The following is an 18606-nucleotide window of genomic DNA, read 5'->3' on the forward strand; positions in this document are numbered from 1 at the left end:
CATGACGATTGCTTACGTGCGTAATGGAATAACAACTTCAATCTTTCTTTCATAATGTATAGCAAATTTACTCTACTTATCAATAATACAGTGTAGTTTGAATCACGGATTTTTTTTAAATTACAAAGGCAGTGACGTCAACTTCTTTCTCATTTAGATCAACCCTCCCCCTCCCTCCCCTGGAAGGAAAACTCGTGTTATCATAAATTATTAATTTACTTATTTTTTAATTCTCTCATGTTGTATAAGGTAAGCCACTATGGCAACTAACCTTGTTTTCATGGGAAAAGAACATCACTTCTAAAAAGTTTAAAGCTATGAAATACAATCGAGATGTGGGATAATATGTGTAGTAATTGGTCTTTTTTTTCTAACTCTTCGTGTCGGACTTCATTTGGTCGACCCACTTAGCTCCTATTCTTTGTATCGACCTGTTCTAAATTTAGTTTGAACTGCATTTGCTATCTGTAAGGGTTTAATTGAAGTCTCCCTTCTTAGGATAAGTGCAATTCGTCAAGCGGATACGACGTCATGGCCACCACCATGTTGCCCCCGCATATTGTGTACATTGTAGATTAGGTAAGCTCGAAATGGACTATTCAGCGAGACATTTACCCTTACTGTCAATGGGCCGTCTGCTGTTACCCTATTTTCTCTTGTTAGAAATCATGGGTGGTTAGAATGTGCCTCTGGCGGCTCTCTCGGATAATCTGGAAGTCTGCTATTTCTCTCATCCGTCTTCATTTTCCGTCTTCATTTTCCTCAACAGCACATTGCTCTTAGCATGTCAATAAGCTTCTCTTTAACTTGAACAAACAAACAAACAATGATTCAGACCAGAAGTTCCACTGAAAGAACTCCCAGCTTATCGTCATTGCAAACCGTATCCAAAGCTGTGTACTGGCGTCAAATTACCTTCCCCTGTTTTGCCTGGGCCGTCCTCGTAACGCGTTTATAGATTTGGGACGTGTTTTTCGACATCCCTCTTCGAACCTTCTACCTGCGCTCGTTTTCAGGTAGATCGTATTTGAGCTTTGATTGGCATGATTGTGTTGATTTATTGTTTTGCCAAATTGGTTGTTTTTGTTTTTCTTTTGGCTTTTTAACCACCACCACGCCCCCTCTAAATCCCCCACCCGCTACAATTTTTCGCTCCTGTTTTTCACAGAAAAAGGCAAAACGGAAAGCTTTTCAGTCGTGTGTAAAGAGAACAGAATCCTCCCGAGCACCGCAATACGATGAACGTTGCCACATTCCTGTTTGGCTGATGAGGCTCTGGAACCGGTGCAAGAAAAACAAACGAGACACCCCAAGGGGAGGGTAGAGGAAGTCAATAGACTACTACTTTGTGTTCTGAATTACTCTTCCTTTTTTTACTTCTTTTCCAGCTTGTGTTGGGCTTTTTAGTTCGTTGCTAGTAAAGTTTCTCTTCCTCCTTATATATGTCTAGCCTCCCGTTTCCCAGTCCCCTGTCTCAGAGAGAATGATGGTATTTCGAGAAAGATTCTACAAATATAACTCTTACTGTCACTAGATCTATCAGTAAATTAATAGATGTAAGACGGAGGGGAAAAACTGACTAGATTGTTTGCTTTTTCTTGTATTAAAAATGTAATAGCAGTACTGTCTACTATCCGTTGGGAGTAAGTAAGTCAGTAAGTGAGTAAGTGATTAGTCTTCTCTCCCACTAAAGGGAGGCTCACCAACACCCCCATCCCTCACACCTTTTTGCCTTGCCAGCGGGGTGCTACTCGCTCGCCACAACCTGCCTCACGTTGGAGTAACTCTTGGATCGTTCGGGCGGACATTAACATTATGTCGTGTGGGTCGCATCCTTGCAGTGACGTGGCGTTCATCATTAAACCTGTACTATCATCATTATGTGCCACGTTTGAACCAAGCAAATGACCCCCCCCCCCCCCCCCGCACCTACACATACATCATAAAAATCCACCCCGCAGGTGATTTCAAGAGGGTTTTTTTACGACTCTCCCTCTCTCTCTCTCTCTCTCTCTCTCTCTCTCTCTCTCTCTCTCTCTCTCTCTCTCTCTCTCTCTGTCTCTCTCTTTCTCTCTCTCTGAGACAGTGCCTCCTATAGGTCCATGGTAACGTGACGTTAACCGACAGCACAAGTACCCCATTAACCAAGGTAAGAAATTGGTATTTAAACCAAATGAAGGTCAAACAGAGTCGAGGAAACTGCCAAGGAGGTGGGGTCAACAACCCACACTTACCTGCTCCACTGTATGTCTCCCTCTCCCCCAGGGCTTCCAATAGTTTCCCTATCAGAAACACAAAGAATCTACTATTAAGTTTCCTATAAACCCACAAGTGTGGAGCACACTTGTCTGATTTTCTTTAGTCTGTACGTGAATAACGGCAACCAAAATTTAGGGTACATTTTACGAACGATCGCCAGGCTTACGAATGACCGATACTACCGGTCAAAATCAAGGCAAAGTTTCGCTCCTACATCTTGAAACCGTTTTCTTAATGAACTTTTGTTCTACCCTTAGCTGTATTTTTACAAGCCTGTCTGATTTATTGACTCTACCTCTTCGCTCTGTCTGACCAGTTAAGTTGGGAAAAGAGTTCACTCTACCTTGACATGGTTTTACTGTGCATGTTCTAGCTCCTTTTCCTGAGCAGTATTCTTGTAAAAGAACCGGTGTGTGAGAAAAGATAGCTTTTTCTGAGAAAGGGGATGCAATACCCCTTCCCCACCCCGCCCCAAAAAAGTCCTCGCTACATATACGACATGAAGAAACATAAATGTTTATTCTCAATGGTTTACTCTCCTGTAGACTTAATTTAAATCGTTCTAGAAGATCTCAGCTTCGACCCATGCCTGTCAGGGTAACCTGTCCTGCCTGAGATACACAGAATAAAGACCTTAGATAAGCTTCCAAATGGAAAAATTTCACTTACCCAATAATGAAAATCTAACTTGTGTTTTTACCACCACAACTGCGGGCCAAGCCATTATAGCACGAACGCCAGGAGCGCCACAGGTGCTGTTACCGATGTTTCTGGTTCGTATCCCAAATAGAAAAGTCGACCCATCTCACTGTGAGCAATATATAATGAGAAGGACCAAAGGACAAACACAGCATTGATTTTAACAGATACATGTACAAGTTATCTTTCAAATTTGTTTGTGAAAAACATTTTTAACAGCCCATACTCGTTACAAACAACAGGAAATATTCTTTGAAAATTAAGCTCTTCTCTGCACATATTCTTTGCTCTGTTGAGTACTGGTCTTGACCCACACTGTACAGGGAGCAAAATTTGGTTGTTAGAATAACAATAGAGAAGGAATAGATTATTATATGCCACCTTACTAATAATTATTTGTTAAAGGGATATAGATCAAGTGTCCATGTGCTTTGTATTGGAGCATTCTGTTCCATTTTGTTTTTGAAAGTACAAATGGTTGATATTGTTTTGGTTTGGTGTTGTGTGCTTTTGAATATGTTGGGGTTTTTTTTAATTTTCCGGAAGCAATTAAAAAAGGTTAGGAAAAAGGAAAGGGGGAATGCGAGATGGAATGATCGAAAGAGCAGAAGAAAACCTAAACAACTCACAGCTGCCTTTTCACCGCCAGTTTAACTTATGTGCATGCTGCGTCTCTGTCTCGCTAATGGTGAACCTGTCTGTGTTACCGATTTGTATATCCGAAAATATTCTTACACCTTAACTTCATTTTTCTGTTGTGGATTGGTAGCTGGAGCTTGGCTGTGTTGGGATGTACCCACGCTCGAATCTGGAGGCACATTCATTAACATAGAAATCAATTATTTTCTAATGATTTTAAAGCATTGTTCTCTCCTGGACTAATCCAGAGTGCCGATTTCCTACGTTATCTCTATCGCTACATATTATATTTGTGAAAGTTCGTCACTTTGGCCGCCTAACTTAACTTTCGAATTTGACCAAATTAATGGTGGTTCTGAATCGTTTAAAGGGTGCACAGTTTTATTGAGGAACCTGAAGTCACTGTGGTTTAATTTTCAGTTTTTCATTAGTTTCGCTTAGATCTAATCATGGGAAAGTCCGTCTTCTAAGACGCCATTGTAAACAAGGGAGGTTTCTGTTTACTAGTCTCGGCACTGTTTCCACACTTTTGAAATTCTGAAGTGTACAGCCACGAAAGCGGAATAGAGAATCAGTATATACATCTATTATATATTTGGCAACTTGGAAACATATTTGTCACTTTTTCCTTAAAACTGCAGAGTTGAAAGTTGGCAAGTACCTGCAAAAAGATAGATAGGTCCCCATGACCGAGCCCGATTTTTTATTTATTCATTTCCTGAATTTAGAAAAATATATTTGACAAAAAGTTACCGTCCTTCTTCGGCCTTTGTGATTATTCCACTGTGAAACGAAACAAATCTACGTAGCTGTCCTCCGCTGCGGAAATGTCGGAAGTGATATTTCGCGAGGCACATTGTGTTTAGAGAGTATATATGTATAGATCTAGACCTTCTAATGTTTTGCATCTCTCAAGATTTATTGCTCCATTCCAGCAGAGTTGGCAGTAGGCCAAAGACTTTCAGTTGATGTTAATGCACAGATCATTCCTTTCATCAAAAGGAGGCCCAGCTAGTAATAATACATTCGTGTTGAGAAAAGCGTCAAAATCATGCCACACCCTCTTGTCTTCTTCAGTCTGTGCTGTTGTTTTTGTTGTTGCTTTTGTTGGCGCTTTTGTTGTTGTTGTGTTGTAGTTGTTGTTGTTGATGTTAATGTTGTTGTTGTTGTTCGTCACTATTGTTGTTATTCTAGTTGTAAGCCGCTCTATTTGACATAATGTAAGTCATTTCGGGAGTAGAACATCAGATACTCCGCCAGAAAATTAGGCTGAGACGAAATATTCCAGCCATGGATTTTACTAAATTAATTTCGGACCCAAGTCAGGTTTGGACCTCGAACTTGGATTCCCAGAATCAACTACATAACAAACAGCACTACATGGGCCTCTACTCTACAAGGGTACAAACATTGCTCAGGGGTAGAACTCTAATCCACTAATCCGCTAATGGGCTGATCCTGGGTTCAAATTCAATTTTCGATGTTGTAAAAGAAAGAAAGCAATGAATACACACCTGCAGAAAACAAAATCAGCAATTTTAACATCAAAGAAGCCCCTTATCAGGACCAACAGAAACAACTACAATAACAAAAATAACAACAACAAACGGGAAAACAATGACAGCAACAGCTCCATTGCGTCAGCAGATAGAACCATTCACTAACAAATTGATATTATTAAGACTTGCAGTCAGAAGCACACACTGTGGCGAGTGAAGCTCATTGACACCGACAGCCCTGGTTCCATGGCAACGTTGGCAATGCAATGTAATATTTACAAATGAATTTGAATTGGAAAAGTGAAGCTGATAAAATTTCATAACAAAATATCCGTTCTGGTTTTTCGTTTATTCAACAATTCTCTTTTTTTTCACGTACACATAATATAAGGTATAGCCTTTGAGTCCTGAAGTGAGAAGACGAAACCAGTCATGCCCAATTTTGCATTCAGTTGACATTCAGACAATTGCAAATGAAGGTTTTGAACATTGGTCTGCTGATGTTGTTCTTATTCTTTGAAAAATGTTTTACTCAGTGACTCGAACAGGCATAGCGGGTGTTTATCGAACTTGACAATATAACTTTTCAACTGTCAAATGAGTACAAGCTGTGCCTTCTGAGGAGAACACCGTAACAGCTGAAGGAAAATCTTTCATTGTGCTTGGCGCAGCACTCTGTTCGCGTGGTCCCAGGGCGTTGAGAGATGAACGATCAACATTTGTGGATAGTCAGTCAGTGAGCTCTCCCGTAAAAACGACCCAGTTTTGTTCGCTCTCCATTCTCCAACTTGTTGTTTTGACCTCCTATTAACAGTTACATAACATAATACGTGTTTATCATAATGTAATCAATAAAACTAAGGAGATATTTAACTTGTTTTTCACTCAGTTGGAACGTAAGTTGTAGTTTTTCTGCCATAAAAAAACTGAAAGGTACTGCCTTTGTATATATTATCTAGATGGTTTTTGTAGTCTGTTGAGACACTCAGGTAATTTCTTAGCGCGCAAGCCTCTTGGAACAACTGACCATTCAAAAAGCGTCCTAGAACAGACGGTAGTGGTGGTCCCTCGTCTGTACCCTATATGCATACATGCATGAGGGCTTTAGATAAGCGAGAGGAGTTGGTAACGTTGAAAAAGTAGGGTTTTATTTTTCAAGTATCCCAAATGGGCAGAGTTCCAATCATTGTTATGTCTAATCTCTTAGAAACTTCCGCTTGACACAAAGACCGGACAACGAAGATACAGCGCTGTCGGAAACTGGCTGAACTTGGCTCAGTACATGGGAGTCCTTCAAACTTCTCCAACAATTCTGAATCATTTTTTGGAGGGTTAGATGCCAAAAGCATAAAGTACAGAACACATCCAAGGCTCCAGATATCTGCTGGTTTACCTGAAAATGGCTTGTATAGTTTAACCTCGGGGGCTAAATACGCGTCTTGGCCCAAATAGTCCGAACACAAAATCTCCGAACCGGTGTCAGCGTCCACGCAGAGAACACAGAGGCCGAAGTCCGCCAGTTTGACCAGTTGATCGCTGAAGATGAGAACGTTGGTAGGGTTGAGGTCTCTGTGGGCCACACCCTGCCCATGACAAAACTCAACAGCTGCCACTATCTGTAAAAACGCCGTGCGAATGAACGAATTTTTCAGTCTACCGCCCTTCTTACTTGTGAACTGCTCCAGATTCCCCCCTCTGGCGTACTCCATAACAATACACGCTAGCCGATCACACAACAGAACCTCCTCTAGACCAATGATGTTCGGGTGCCGCAGGTCAATAAGTGCTCGGATTTCAGCCATTGTGTATCTGTCCTCAGATATCTTCCTACGTGCAACGAGCCGCTTGACAGCACAAACACAGCCAGTGGTCAGTTTGGTCACGGCGTAAACATCGCCGAAGCTGCCGTTTCCCACACAACGGTTGAGAGAGAAACCATTGTTCCCCAAGAAGGCGGCCCAGTGGTGAGGAGTTCGAACGAGCTCCATACCTAGATAGAAGAGATGTGTATGAGTAACCGATTGGTTTTACTTTTTAAAATTTTATTTTAATGCCTTTTCTGTCAATAGACTGGTCGGTTATAGCATATTATACAATGTTGACCTAACGCAATGTGGCATGTGCCTCAACACACGTTTCGGTAACCTGACCACCCCCCCCCCCTCAAAAAGACAGAAAAAGAAAAAGGGGAGGGGGGAGTGGGGGGGGGACTACTTCCGGGTTTTTTTCGGTAGTCTAGAAATTAAGTGCACTAATTAGTGAAGTCAGAACCCAACATCTGAAGAATGTCAAAACTTTGGAAACTGTCAACGGGGACAGTTCTTCCCCTTACCTTAACACCTGGGGGGGAACAGCATGTTGGTGCAATTGATAAGCTTTTAGCCTTGCACTCAAATTATGGGAATCTGGTCCCATATGGAATAGAGTTTATCAAGTACATGCAACAAGTACATTATATTACCAAAACATTCGATTGGCCCTGACACGTTCTCTATTCCCTAACCATGTAAAAGTGTGAAACATTCACAACTACTTTGTGCCATAACAGGGTCGATTGAGTAGTCACATGACAGGCTTGCTGAAAATCAAGCTTCTTTCTAAAGCTCATAACGCCCTTCAGCTTGGCAGAAGACATTAGTAAGCAACAGTGAGAACGGAGTAGGCTTGAAACCTTGCTACAATAATTCTTATCTTGAGCTTTAGGTGGAATTACAAAGTTTTACAAAGCTTCCTACATATTGCTATTTGTTGGTAAGTTGTGCCTTTTAAAGAATCTAGATTGATTAACAACTGTGGAAGAGGAAACTATGATAAAAGAAGTGTTGCTTTTGACTTAGAACTCAGTTCAACCCTCTCCTCTCTCTGGACATTGGGTGGGGGGGGAGGCAAGGAGTAGACCCCTGCAAACAAGTAAGGGGTACGTCCCTCTTGCGTTGGGATAGTATTTTCTCTCAGACGTACATGAAGAATATTTAGTTTAAGCTGGTGCCTTGTCTTTCCCTTCTTCCTTCTCCATGTCCTTCTCCTTTTTTCCTCAAAAGTAAATTCACTTTTGAAAAGGCCAACGACGCTCCCTTAGCTCAGTGGGTATCATGCTGTACTACAGAGTGGGCGGCCCTGGTTCGAATCCCCAACAAGGTGTCTGAAACTTTTTTTTTTGTTTTTTGTTTTTGTAGAGTTTTTAAAGCTTTTAACCCATTTGTCTCAGCCATTATATATATATTATAGAATGACGTTAAATGCGGAGGAGAGGTCCCACCTCTTAATTATCCTAAAAGTGTTGAAAGAACTCTCACGTTTACTTTCTGAAAAGGCCAACTTGTGACTGGCTGTATTTAACTTATAAAAAACGAAGACGAGTATCAATACATCAGTCCCTCTTTCTGAATAGTTTGCGTTTAGTCTATGGGAACTGTTACCTCACGCCATACTTTTGTATTTGTCGTGTATATATGTCTACCTACTTGTCCTCTGGTGATATACTTTTTGCTAAGTAGCCCAAGGCTTGCCGCAAAGTGCCATTTCCAGAGAGTACAAGGTAAGGATAGACAATCTACCCCACATTTTGCTATCTTGTACTTTATAATAGGTTTTATATATCAATAATAATAATGTATCCAGACGCTCAAATTAAAAACTGCCGCAAACTTACTGAAAATTCCTGGGCGCATAGCACTTTCTCATCCGGAGTGACAAACCGCCAGTGTCTGCTGTTCTTCCTTCAAGCCTCTTCTCGCTGGTTTCGTCTGATGGAGAAATGTCAGGACGTCTCTCGCTATCTCTTGGAATTGTGTCGGGTGATTTAGAAGTCTGCTGGCTGCGTCACTTCTGTCGCCGTAGCTGCAGAAGTAGGGAAAAGACAAAAATAGACCTTGATAATGCACGGCGCCTTAGAATTATGGGGTTTTATCTTGGTGCACAAACGCTACGTCGACTGTGAGTAAATGTCACATCTTTTTGCAGAGATTTCAGTGGGTGTTTTTAGAAAGTTCTTGATACCACAGATTGCGGTGTAAATACTACTTTTCCGGAAGAATAATCCCAACGATATAGTGCATTATTTAAATAGAATGATAGATTTGCAAAGTTTACCGTTACTCCGTTGAATAGATATAGAAGTGGGGTACAGACAACGATTTCACGATTTTAAAAAGCCGAGACCGAAAGATTAAGAATGATTTTTGTTACGTAGTTGAGCCATGGGCTTTTCCGTACTGTTAATTTTTTTCAACGTGCAACTGCTCTATTTGCTCTCCTCTATTTGCTCTCCTCTACCACAGTCAATGTTTTGTAATACACAACGAAACGTGCAATATTGGAGAGCTATTTCAGGTACGATCATAGGAAACCATCAATCAAGCGTTTTTCTTTGGCCCAGTTGCCTAACTTTTGGGATATAGAGTCTACTTCAAAGAACGTATTCAAATGTTGATAACACATTGAGAAATTTCGCTATTAGTTTAAGTGGCTGACTACTTACCAGCTCTCTAGCTTCTCCTGTTTATATTATTACCTGGTCGGTTTTTCGTTTTGTTTTTGTTTTCGGTTGTTTTGTTGTTGTTGTTGTTGTTTTGTTTTTTTGCGCGATATGTTAATGATTTTAAAGCTCATGATATATGTTGTAAGGGCATGGATATGCATTGTATTAGATCAATTATTATCATTATCGTTATTATCATAATTGTTATTTTATCATTAGTATTGTACCTTATAGGTTATATAATTATTTCTTGCGAAACGTGGCAGTTGTTGTGCTAATTATTCTTTGTAAAACAATACTTTGCTACTCAACAACAACCAGATAAGTTATTTGGCTTCTTTCTTGTTGCTGATTTTCTTGTTTCTTTTGATGAACTAAACTGTGAAGAGGATGGTGGGCTTAGAAGGAAAGGTAGAAGTGGAGACTGTCACATGGGATGTGGTTGTTTCGTTTTTTGTAAACATACGCCTCTATCAATACAATTTAGATTAGTTGGGAGGTGGGCTGCTTCTTCCCTGCTTGTCTGGTCTATCCTGAACTCAGTGGAATGCGCCTCAGCATCTGGGTAGAATATCTTCGCCGCTTGGGAATACAACGAACGTATTTTGAGCGGAAGGCAAAAAGCCCAGATCTAACCGTTACATCTCAAATGTCGGATAGAATTGCTGCGTCGAAAACATCCTCTTAACAATACAATATCTACCATAATTTTTTATACAGACCCAGTCTGGCTGTCTTTGATCGAGGCCCATGGTCCCATAAGCCAGGTACGGAAAACATTATCAACTAGGTCCGGATTAAAAAAGAAAAATACAACTCATGATGCATGATAAGCCCTTTCCACTTACCACAAGTCAGAGCCATATTGATAGATGACAGAACTTTGTTAGCTCACTTTGTGTGTAGACAGGGTTCAAATACAGAGCAGTCGTATCCGGAGTTTTAATAGACCATTCGTTCGTGCATTCGCATGAATCATTGGTAGGGCTCCATGACCTTTTGTGCTTCAAAGACAATTGATGTCACAGTGTACATGATCAGCTTGATAAGGGTCACATTTCGCCAGAAAGATATTACGATAGAAATAGCAATGAAAAGAAGCATGATAAGGAGCAGACCACACCCGAGCACGCGTCAACAGCCCAGGGGATGACGTAAAGCAAAGGCGTTCGGCAATCACTTTTATGGGTGTTCAGGGCAGCAGAAGAAACAAGAGATTGCAAAACGCGAAAGTTATATCAGAGACTGTCAGACGGTAAAGTTGTTTACGTGTTATGCGTCGTTTGCATTCCCACGCCTTTGTTCTTATCGCTATCAAAGTACGCAAAGGTGACGTGCACGCTCTCCGAGGCTTTGGGGATATTGGCGAGGGGGTTGTTTTTACATGTCCTTGGTTTCTGGTTGTTTTGTTTTGGCTTGGATTTTGTTTGGTGGTGGAGGCGGATTGTTGCTATTGCTGTTTGTTTATTTTGTTGTCCCATCGTTGCAGATTTTTTTCTGTCTACCTAGGAGAAAAAGAAAAGTGGGGAAGGGGGGGGGGTGCGGTGCCAGAGAATGTGGCTAGGTCGTTCTATTAGGAGAGTTTGGAAGGTGTTTACTCCAACGTACTTCTTGGTGTTTTTGATTGTTTGTTTTTGTTGTGGGTTTTTTGTTTTTGTTTTGTTTTGTTTTCCGTTTGTTTGGTGCTGTTGTTGTCTTGGTCTTGCTGTCTATTTCTTTTATATGTCTTCGTTTTGTTGGTGCAACACTTTTAGCGATAGTGGGGCTCTTTTCTTTTTACCCTTGTGTTTCTTTTTTTTTAATATATAATTTTAGGAGGTGTGAGAGAGGAATGACCGTCGTAATAATGTACCAAGCGATGTCAAGCAAGTACTGAACGTAATTATTAAGACGTCGTTTGCAACCTAAATTTTAATTCAGTTCCACAAATATTGGAAATCGTCTGCTTGCTCTCAAACAGCGACATCATGTTTACCACATTCTATCCGTGTGTACTTAACCTCTCTATCCTCTAACTACTCTACAATCCTTTTTGCACTCACCTCTCGTCCCCAATCGCCCTCTTGTCCGGATCTGAGTGTAAGTAGGTGATAGACATAATCAATCTAAACATCCCCAATTACCTTCCTTTTCTCTTTTTTTTTTTTTTGGAAAAAAAGGTGGGTGAGGGGATTCTGGTACAGCCATTTCTCGGCACGAGAGTTGGTGCTTTGTTACCACACATGTAAGAAAACATAAAGTGCGGCGGGGTAACAAGCTTTCAAATTCCTGTAGAAGTGATCGCGAATCTAGGTTGCTTAGAGTGTTTTTTAAGATGTGTTCTCATTTTTGTTGGGAGACGCGAGGAAGCGTATCCGTCCTGTCTCTTAAATAACGTGCGCTGTAATTGGGGGGTCTTCAAACTAACGTCAGGCAGGATAATTAAGTCGGTACTGCATCAGCTGAGGTTTACTACTTTAACAAGTGAAGATTTTTTTATTACAATCTCTGTAATTCTCTTTGTCTCTCCTCCCCCCCCTCTCTCTCTCTCTCTCTCTCTCTCTCTCTCTCTCTCTCTCTCTCTCTCTCTCTGTCTCTCTCGTTTTCTCTTTCTTTCGTTCTCTCTCTCTCTCTCTTTCTCTCTCTCTCTCTCTCTCTCTCTCTCGTTTTCTCTTTCTTTCGTTCTCTCTCTCTCTCTCTCTCTCTCTCTCTCTCTCTCTCTCTCTCTCTCTCTCTCTCTCTCTTTCTCTGTGTGTTTATCTTTCCTTCAGTTTATCTGTCTGTCTGCCTCTCTTTGTCTCTCGCTCTCTCCATCTTGCTTCCCTCTCGCACTATCTCTGTCCTCTTCTCTTTCTCATGTACCCCATACCTTATTTACCTTTTCTTTCTTTTCTCCCTGTTCCCCCTCATCCTCTTCCCTCTTTGTATGTCTGTCTGTCTGTCTGTCTGTCTGTCTGTCTGTCTGTCTGTCTGTTTGTCTGTCTGTATGTCTGTCTGTCTGTCTGTCTGTCTGTCTGTTTGTCTGTCTGTCTGTCTGTTTGTCTGTCTGTCTCTGTCCATCCTTCCCCTCCCCTTTGCGATTTCTCTCCTTCCTCTCTCTCTCGTTCTCTCTTTCTTTCCCTATCACTATCTTTAAACGTGTCATTGAAGACGGAAACATCCCCCACATTGTTCCTTCTCCTTTTGATTTAACTTCTCCAGCAATAATTTCCGAAATTATGTCCCCAGTAGCCTAAAATTTGAAACCGTAGAGTGGATCTGTCACACGTGGCTTCCAATGCTAAAATTATCCTTATACTTAAAGGCCTTCGGGTCTACTCAGAGATCACACTAAGGCAGATCGCTCATTTGAAATTTGAGAACAAATAGGACAAAAAAGGAAACAATCATTAACAATTAGAATCTAGTACAAAATTGTCAGAAAATAAAAGAAGCAAGATGTATGACGTAGAGAGCTTGGGGGTTGGGAGGGGGGGGGAGATCTAAGACGCCAAGTCACAGTGCTACAATATCAAATTAGGGAGAACAAAGTATAGAGTGGATCGAAAGGGAACACGCATCGTAAAATGAAGTAAGTTTATTCTTCTCCTTTTATCGTGCGGCCTTAACCCTGGGTAGAGTGTCTGCGATTCCGCCTTTAAGATCTGTGTACTAGACTGTTCTACATTTTCTGTTTGTGATGAATAAGGGCCTGAGTCTCTGCAGAAGGCTTCCTTATCCACTTGGTTATGTTATCTATCTTTTGTTTCTCTCGTCTGCTTCAATTTCTTCATTCCTCCATTGCTCCTTCCAAAACGGTCTTTGCAAGGGTACTTGATCTTGCACAGTAGCTGTATCATCCTATCTTCCCTTTACTCACTTGGTAGTCTTGGTGGGCTTCTTCGTTTGTGACGCGGCCCATGTAGAACAGCAGTGAGCAAATTATGGCCCGGGGCCAAATGTGGCTCTTCGTGGAAATTCGTGAGGGCCGGCGGAAACATTCTTTAAAAAATGGGAATCCATGAATGTTCGAGAAAAAATGATCACATTAATTATTTAATTATTAAAATACAAAAGCCAAGCCTAATTTTCGTTCAAAATTTAAAGAAAAATCTGTTTGCTGGGTTTTAAAAATGTGAATCATTCTGTCACATACTCTGTATTTTCTTAGTAAAAATAAAGTTAGGCTACCTAGCACACTGTAAGCAGTTGTAAAAATCGCTGCCCTATGCTGTATACTGTATACATCCCGGTCGAAATGGCCTCCAATCTGGACAGATTGCCCAGCCCTGTCGTAGAAGCCCACTTTGTGGCATTAGCATCGCATTTCAAGTGCCTGCATTCTTCTTTGTAGTGAGCTGTGATAGTAAAGGTGCCATATGCGTACAGAAAGGTTGTGAATATCAACACACCCAGTCGTCGATTTTGTACTTCATGGTGGTGTTGTAAACCCTCCAAACAGTCCGAAGTCTGGATATGTTACATTTTTCCACTTGCTCAAAGGTACAAAGTGTGCCACGGCCCAGCATGTCACTGCACAAGAACGAAAAAACGCTGAATTATTCGTTGAACGAAAGCAGAAAGCAGCAAGGCAACGGAGGTTTTGGAAGTGCACTGACGGGCAGGCGGCAGAGGAGCACCAGGCATTTTGTTTACTTGTACAACTGATGATTTGTGGGTGGGGGGGGGGGGGGTTATCTCGTCACCTCTTCGTGCTCTGTAGGCCTCACAGGCAGTTTTGGGTGCGAAGAGCTGCCTATGATTGATAAGTGCGTGCAATTGGGGAAAGAATGACGGAAAAGAAAAGGCGCATGTTCCACTTGTTTAACTTGCATTGCGCTGAGATAGACGAAATACTTACAAATCGAAATATGATGATAAATACAAGCAGTTACAGAATTATATATAGCCCAGATGCACTTTGTATGGGTGAAAAGTGTAAAACATGTATTATTAACAAACAGAAATATGTGGATTGCGTTTAACCAAAAGAAAAAAAAATATGCATTTTTCTTTTCCCCTACATATGCACATGTGCATTGAAATATAGGAGGCTATGTGTGTGATTGTTTTAAGCCTCCTTCGAGTACATTCAAATCATCTTGAGGGGCTCTCGTGGCCTAGAGATTAATGTGTTCGCCTCTCATTCAATAGGTCCTGGGTTCGAATCCAGATAACGACAGAATATTTTCTAGTCTAAAATATTCTCCTTTCACACCCTTTCCCTCTGTCTAGTAATGTTCTGTTGTCTGTTTTTGTCTCTGCTTTCTGTTCCCACCGCACCTCCTTTGCCTCCTCCTCTGAGATACTGGAAGATAAAATAATCTAACCTGTGTGAGGGTGAACCACTGTTGGTCATCCCTCGTCTTCTCCGACTTCATTGCAATACTATTGTCGCGTGGTATCAAATAACTGAGTTTGGGGTTTTAAAAAACGTGAAGGGCACATGGCATTAAAATTTCTCTTTGAATTTTCACTAACACTAACAAATAACTTTAAAATTCAAAACGCTGCACATAATTTTGTTGAAACTGCTAAATATAAAAGCGCTCTTAATAAAAATGGACAGGGTAAAAAGAATAACCTGAGTTTAATGTATTGTCTTCGTTCCAACGTTTTTCCTGTAGGTAAATAATGGGGGAAATGATCAAGGAATCTGCGTGTGAGATACAGGTTAACAACTCGCAACAGCTCCTACTGATACTATTTTTTGCCATGACCTTTTTTGCTGACGAGCGTCTTTTATATGCTGATCAGGTCCTTCGCTTTGCACAGAAAGGATGTGAATTCAATCCCCAAGTATCGAAGACATTTTGCTTAATATCCCCGTGTTTCTGTCGGAATTATCCAAATTCACATCGGTGTTGGCTCGACAGAGCTCGCCTAATTATATTAAATGTATGGGTGAAGGCATAGAACGCTAGCAATCAATCTAATGTCTTTCGACTTTTATCACAAGGTGAAAAACGACAGTTGGCAAGTAATCGTGGCAGCTATCCTTCTTCATCAGTACCTAGCAGCGACACGAAATGGGCGATGCCATACGAAAGTGAACCAGAAAAACGAGCGGGTTTGAGTTCTTTTTATTTATAGAAAAGAATAAGCTCAACCTGGTCTTATTTCAGGAATACCTGGGCTAAAATTGCCGTTATTATAATGCATGATCTACAGGATATTCGAACTCTGGCACATGAACAGCGTCAATTTCTTATACAACGATGGCGATGGTATTCAGACTCATATCAGGCTATTTTCAAAGTCTTTTCCAAAGAATGAAGCTAGTGACAAAACTGGTTGTAAATCTGATTTTTTTTCTCTTGGCAGTTTCTGAATGTTTTAGGGTTTTTTCACTTGATTCGGATTATCTAGGGTGTGGGGTCAATGAATACTGTATTGGGGTGCTTCAGCTCTACTTGTTGTTGTTAACCCAGCCTTTGTACACCTTTCCCCCATCAAATATCAAAATAGAGAGTTCAAATGAAACATGAGAAGATAGAAACATTGGTGGTGCTCTGTAAGTCTTTTATAGGCAAGGAAACCTGACCACTGCACACTCCGGGTGTGTATGTGTGTATTGGGAGAGAGGGGGCAGATTTATGTGGTTTTTTAAAAGATTTTTCCCCTTAAAGATTGCTATAGATGCCTCATATGTCGGACATGGAGATGAGGATGCCTTTTTAGACATGAGATACGACTTTTGTTACATTATTCACATAGCAAATGAAAAGCGTCGTGATTACGGCCCATGGACGGCGTGGACAATTTCGTTAACATTGAGTCAAAGTACATTTTCCCCTCTCGATGGTAATCCTAAAACCCCACTGTTTTTAAGTTTTTAAGCAAGTACATTGCTTACAGTTCGAAATAACGCAGCAGAATACATCATCAATCCTTTCGTTGAACTCATGGTAACTGTCTTTTTTCTCGCATTGGCCTATCGAGTCACATGTGTCATCATATCGGTGCATAGAATCTACTATATATTTGACATCTTGGAAAAACATGTGTCACTTTTCCAATAAAACTACGACAGCTACAGAGATGAAAGTTGGCAAGTACCTGCAAAACGATAGATAGGTCCCCATGACAGAGCCGATTTTTTTATTTATTCATTTCCTGAATTTAGAAAAATATATTTGACAAAAAGTTCCCGTCCTTCTTTTGCTTTAGTGATTATTCCACTGAGACCTAAACAAATCTGCGTAGCTGTCCTTCACAGCGGAAGTGCCGGAAGTGATATTTCGCGAGGCGCATTTTGTTCCGAGAGTATAGATCTAGAACTTCTAATTTTTTGCATCTCTCAAGAGTTATTGCTCCATTCCAGTAGGCCAATGACTTTCAGGTGATGTTAATGCACCGATCATTCCTTTCATCGAAAGGGGACTCAGCTAGTATAAAATGTGTTGCATCCAGGTGAAATCGGGCACTAATCAAAACAATAAAATCGAAGAAATCGACATTTCCCGCCGGTTGGGCAAATTTTAACGATGGCTTTTGTTTGTTTGTTTGTTTGTTTGTTTGTTTGTTTGTTTGTTTGTTTGTCTTGTTATGTCTATATAAAACACATTTCAGGCTGATTTTACTTGGAACGTTGATCAAAGGCAAAACGTAAATGTGTAGTTTTTCTGGACACCCAAGCTTTGGAAGTCACCAAACTTCGGCGGCCTTTTTTTTTTCTTTAATTTTTCCCTCCGACACCAGGCGATCCCCTCCTCCTTAAGCTGTAAATAGTTTGACTTCTGTTCAAGAAAGATGGGTATTTTAAAATCCTAAACAAAAGAAATGAATAAGCTTTAAAATGATACCAATAACTCCATATGCCCAAAACTTGACGAGCGTTTGATTCCACCGTGTCGTGACTCAAATGCAAAATTAACCACAACCACGATCGTCTGTTGTGAGGATGCAATGTCTGTACTGGCACTCTATAGTTATATCAATGCATGTAGCGGGCGAGAAATTATAATACGAGCTATCTCTAACACATGTTAAGATAATTTCATGGCGCACTGTGACGAAGCTGATAAAATGGCATACCTTTTTATAATTTCCCACCTTCTGAAGGGTAGATGTATCGCATACAACCGATACTTGCACCCAATGGCAGCATTCCTACTGGTGACGGGAATGGCTGACAGTAACTGCGCAATATCCATCTTGTGCAGACACTGCCTTATGACATGTTTATTGGGGTGAACGAATATAACATGTTGGCCTAAATGTGTCTGTTTCTCTGCTTTTGTAACAGAGTTCTCTATCTTATCAGAATAAATTTCGCGTGATTTTAGACTTATTTGTGTTTAATATCTCCCACTACCTCGCCCCCCTGCCCCTTTTTCCTTTTGATCCAGCCACTCTCTCCGTTTTGTATCAACATCGCAAATATTTGGGAAAATCCTATGAAAACAGAGTTGCCCATTTGATCTTGCAGAAGCAGCTAATGCAGACTTTGCTGAGAGCATCCAGGGCATACCCTAGTAACCTTGCAAAAGTACAGTTAAAGCAGAAGACATACTCTTTGCATCTGTTTAGTATTTTGGCAAGGGAAGCCGCGTATAGAATAAAACACTGAAACAGGCACCGGCTGAAACTGTTCTCCCTAGCCAAATAAGCTGCATGCTTACAATTTATTGTAAAGAATTCCAACTTTGCTGCAGTTTGTACAAAGGAGGTTAACTTTTGTGGCACTGTAAAGCTAACCAGCTGAAACCACATCCAAAGGAGAGGTACGCGATTTCTTCTGCAACAGCCCAACAAAGAAAAACATGTTCGTACAATGCGATTACAAAGACAGACAAAACCTCCCTTCTTTTCATAAATTCCTTACTTTGTAATAGAAGAGAAGATCCTAACGATAGACATAATCAATTAACGTTGAGGAAAGCGCGTCAAATAGAATGACTCCAACTGGCGTGCAGCATGTGTGCTAGGCTGCATGACGTGGAATAATGGCGGTCATAATCATGGCACACTTGCCACGATTTGTCATGTTTATATAGAGTCAATTCCATGTTGGAAACGCTTTCATGGGTCATTCCTGGCCGGGTTTTTGTCCAGGAGCATGTGAACCTT

At 40.9% G+C, this 18606-nt stretch overlaps 1 protein-coding gene across 2 annotated transcripts in view; it reads right to left on the bottom strand.

Moving 5' to 3' along the window:
* Positions 1–5429: 5429 nt before the first annotated feature.
* LOC101856505 (CBL-interacting protein kinase 16) overlaps positions 5430–18606 on the bottom strand; it is a 17312-nt gene continuing 4135 nt past the window's right edge. For both annotated transcript variants that reach the window (XM_005095785.3, XM_005095784.3), the window contains exons 2-3: positions 8749–8936; positions 5430–7086 (exon numbers count right to left, since the gene is read on the bottom strand). In XM_005095785.3, coding sequence (XP_005095842.1) covers positions 6251–7086; positions 8749–8767 — 855 coding nt within the window. In that variant the 5' untranslated portion in view covers positions 8768–8936 and the 3' untranslated portion in view covers positions 5430–6250. The remainder of the gene's footprint in view (positions 7087–8748; positions 8937–18606) is intronic.

Source organism: Aplysia californica, unplaced genomic scaffold, assembly GCF_000002075.1.
Source record: "Aplysia californica isolate F4 #8 unplaced genomic scaffold, AplCal3.0 scaffold00113, whole genome shotgun sequence".
NCBI lineage: Eukaryota > Metazoa > Mollusca > Gastropoda > Aplysiida > Aplysiidae > Aplysia > Aplysia californica.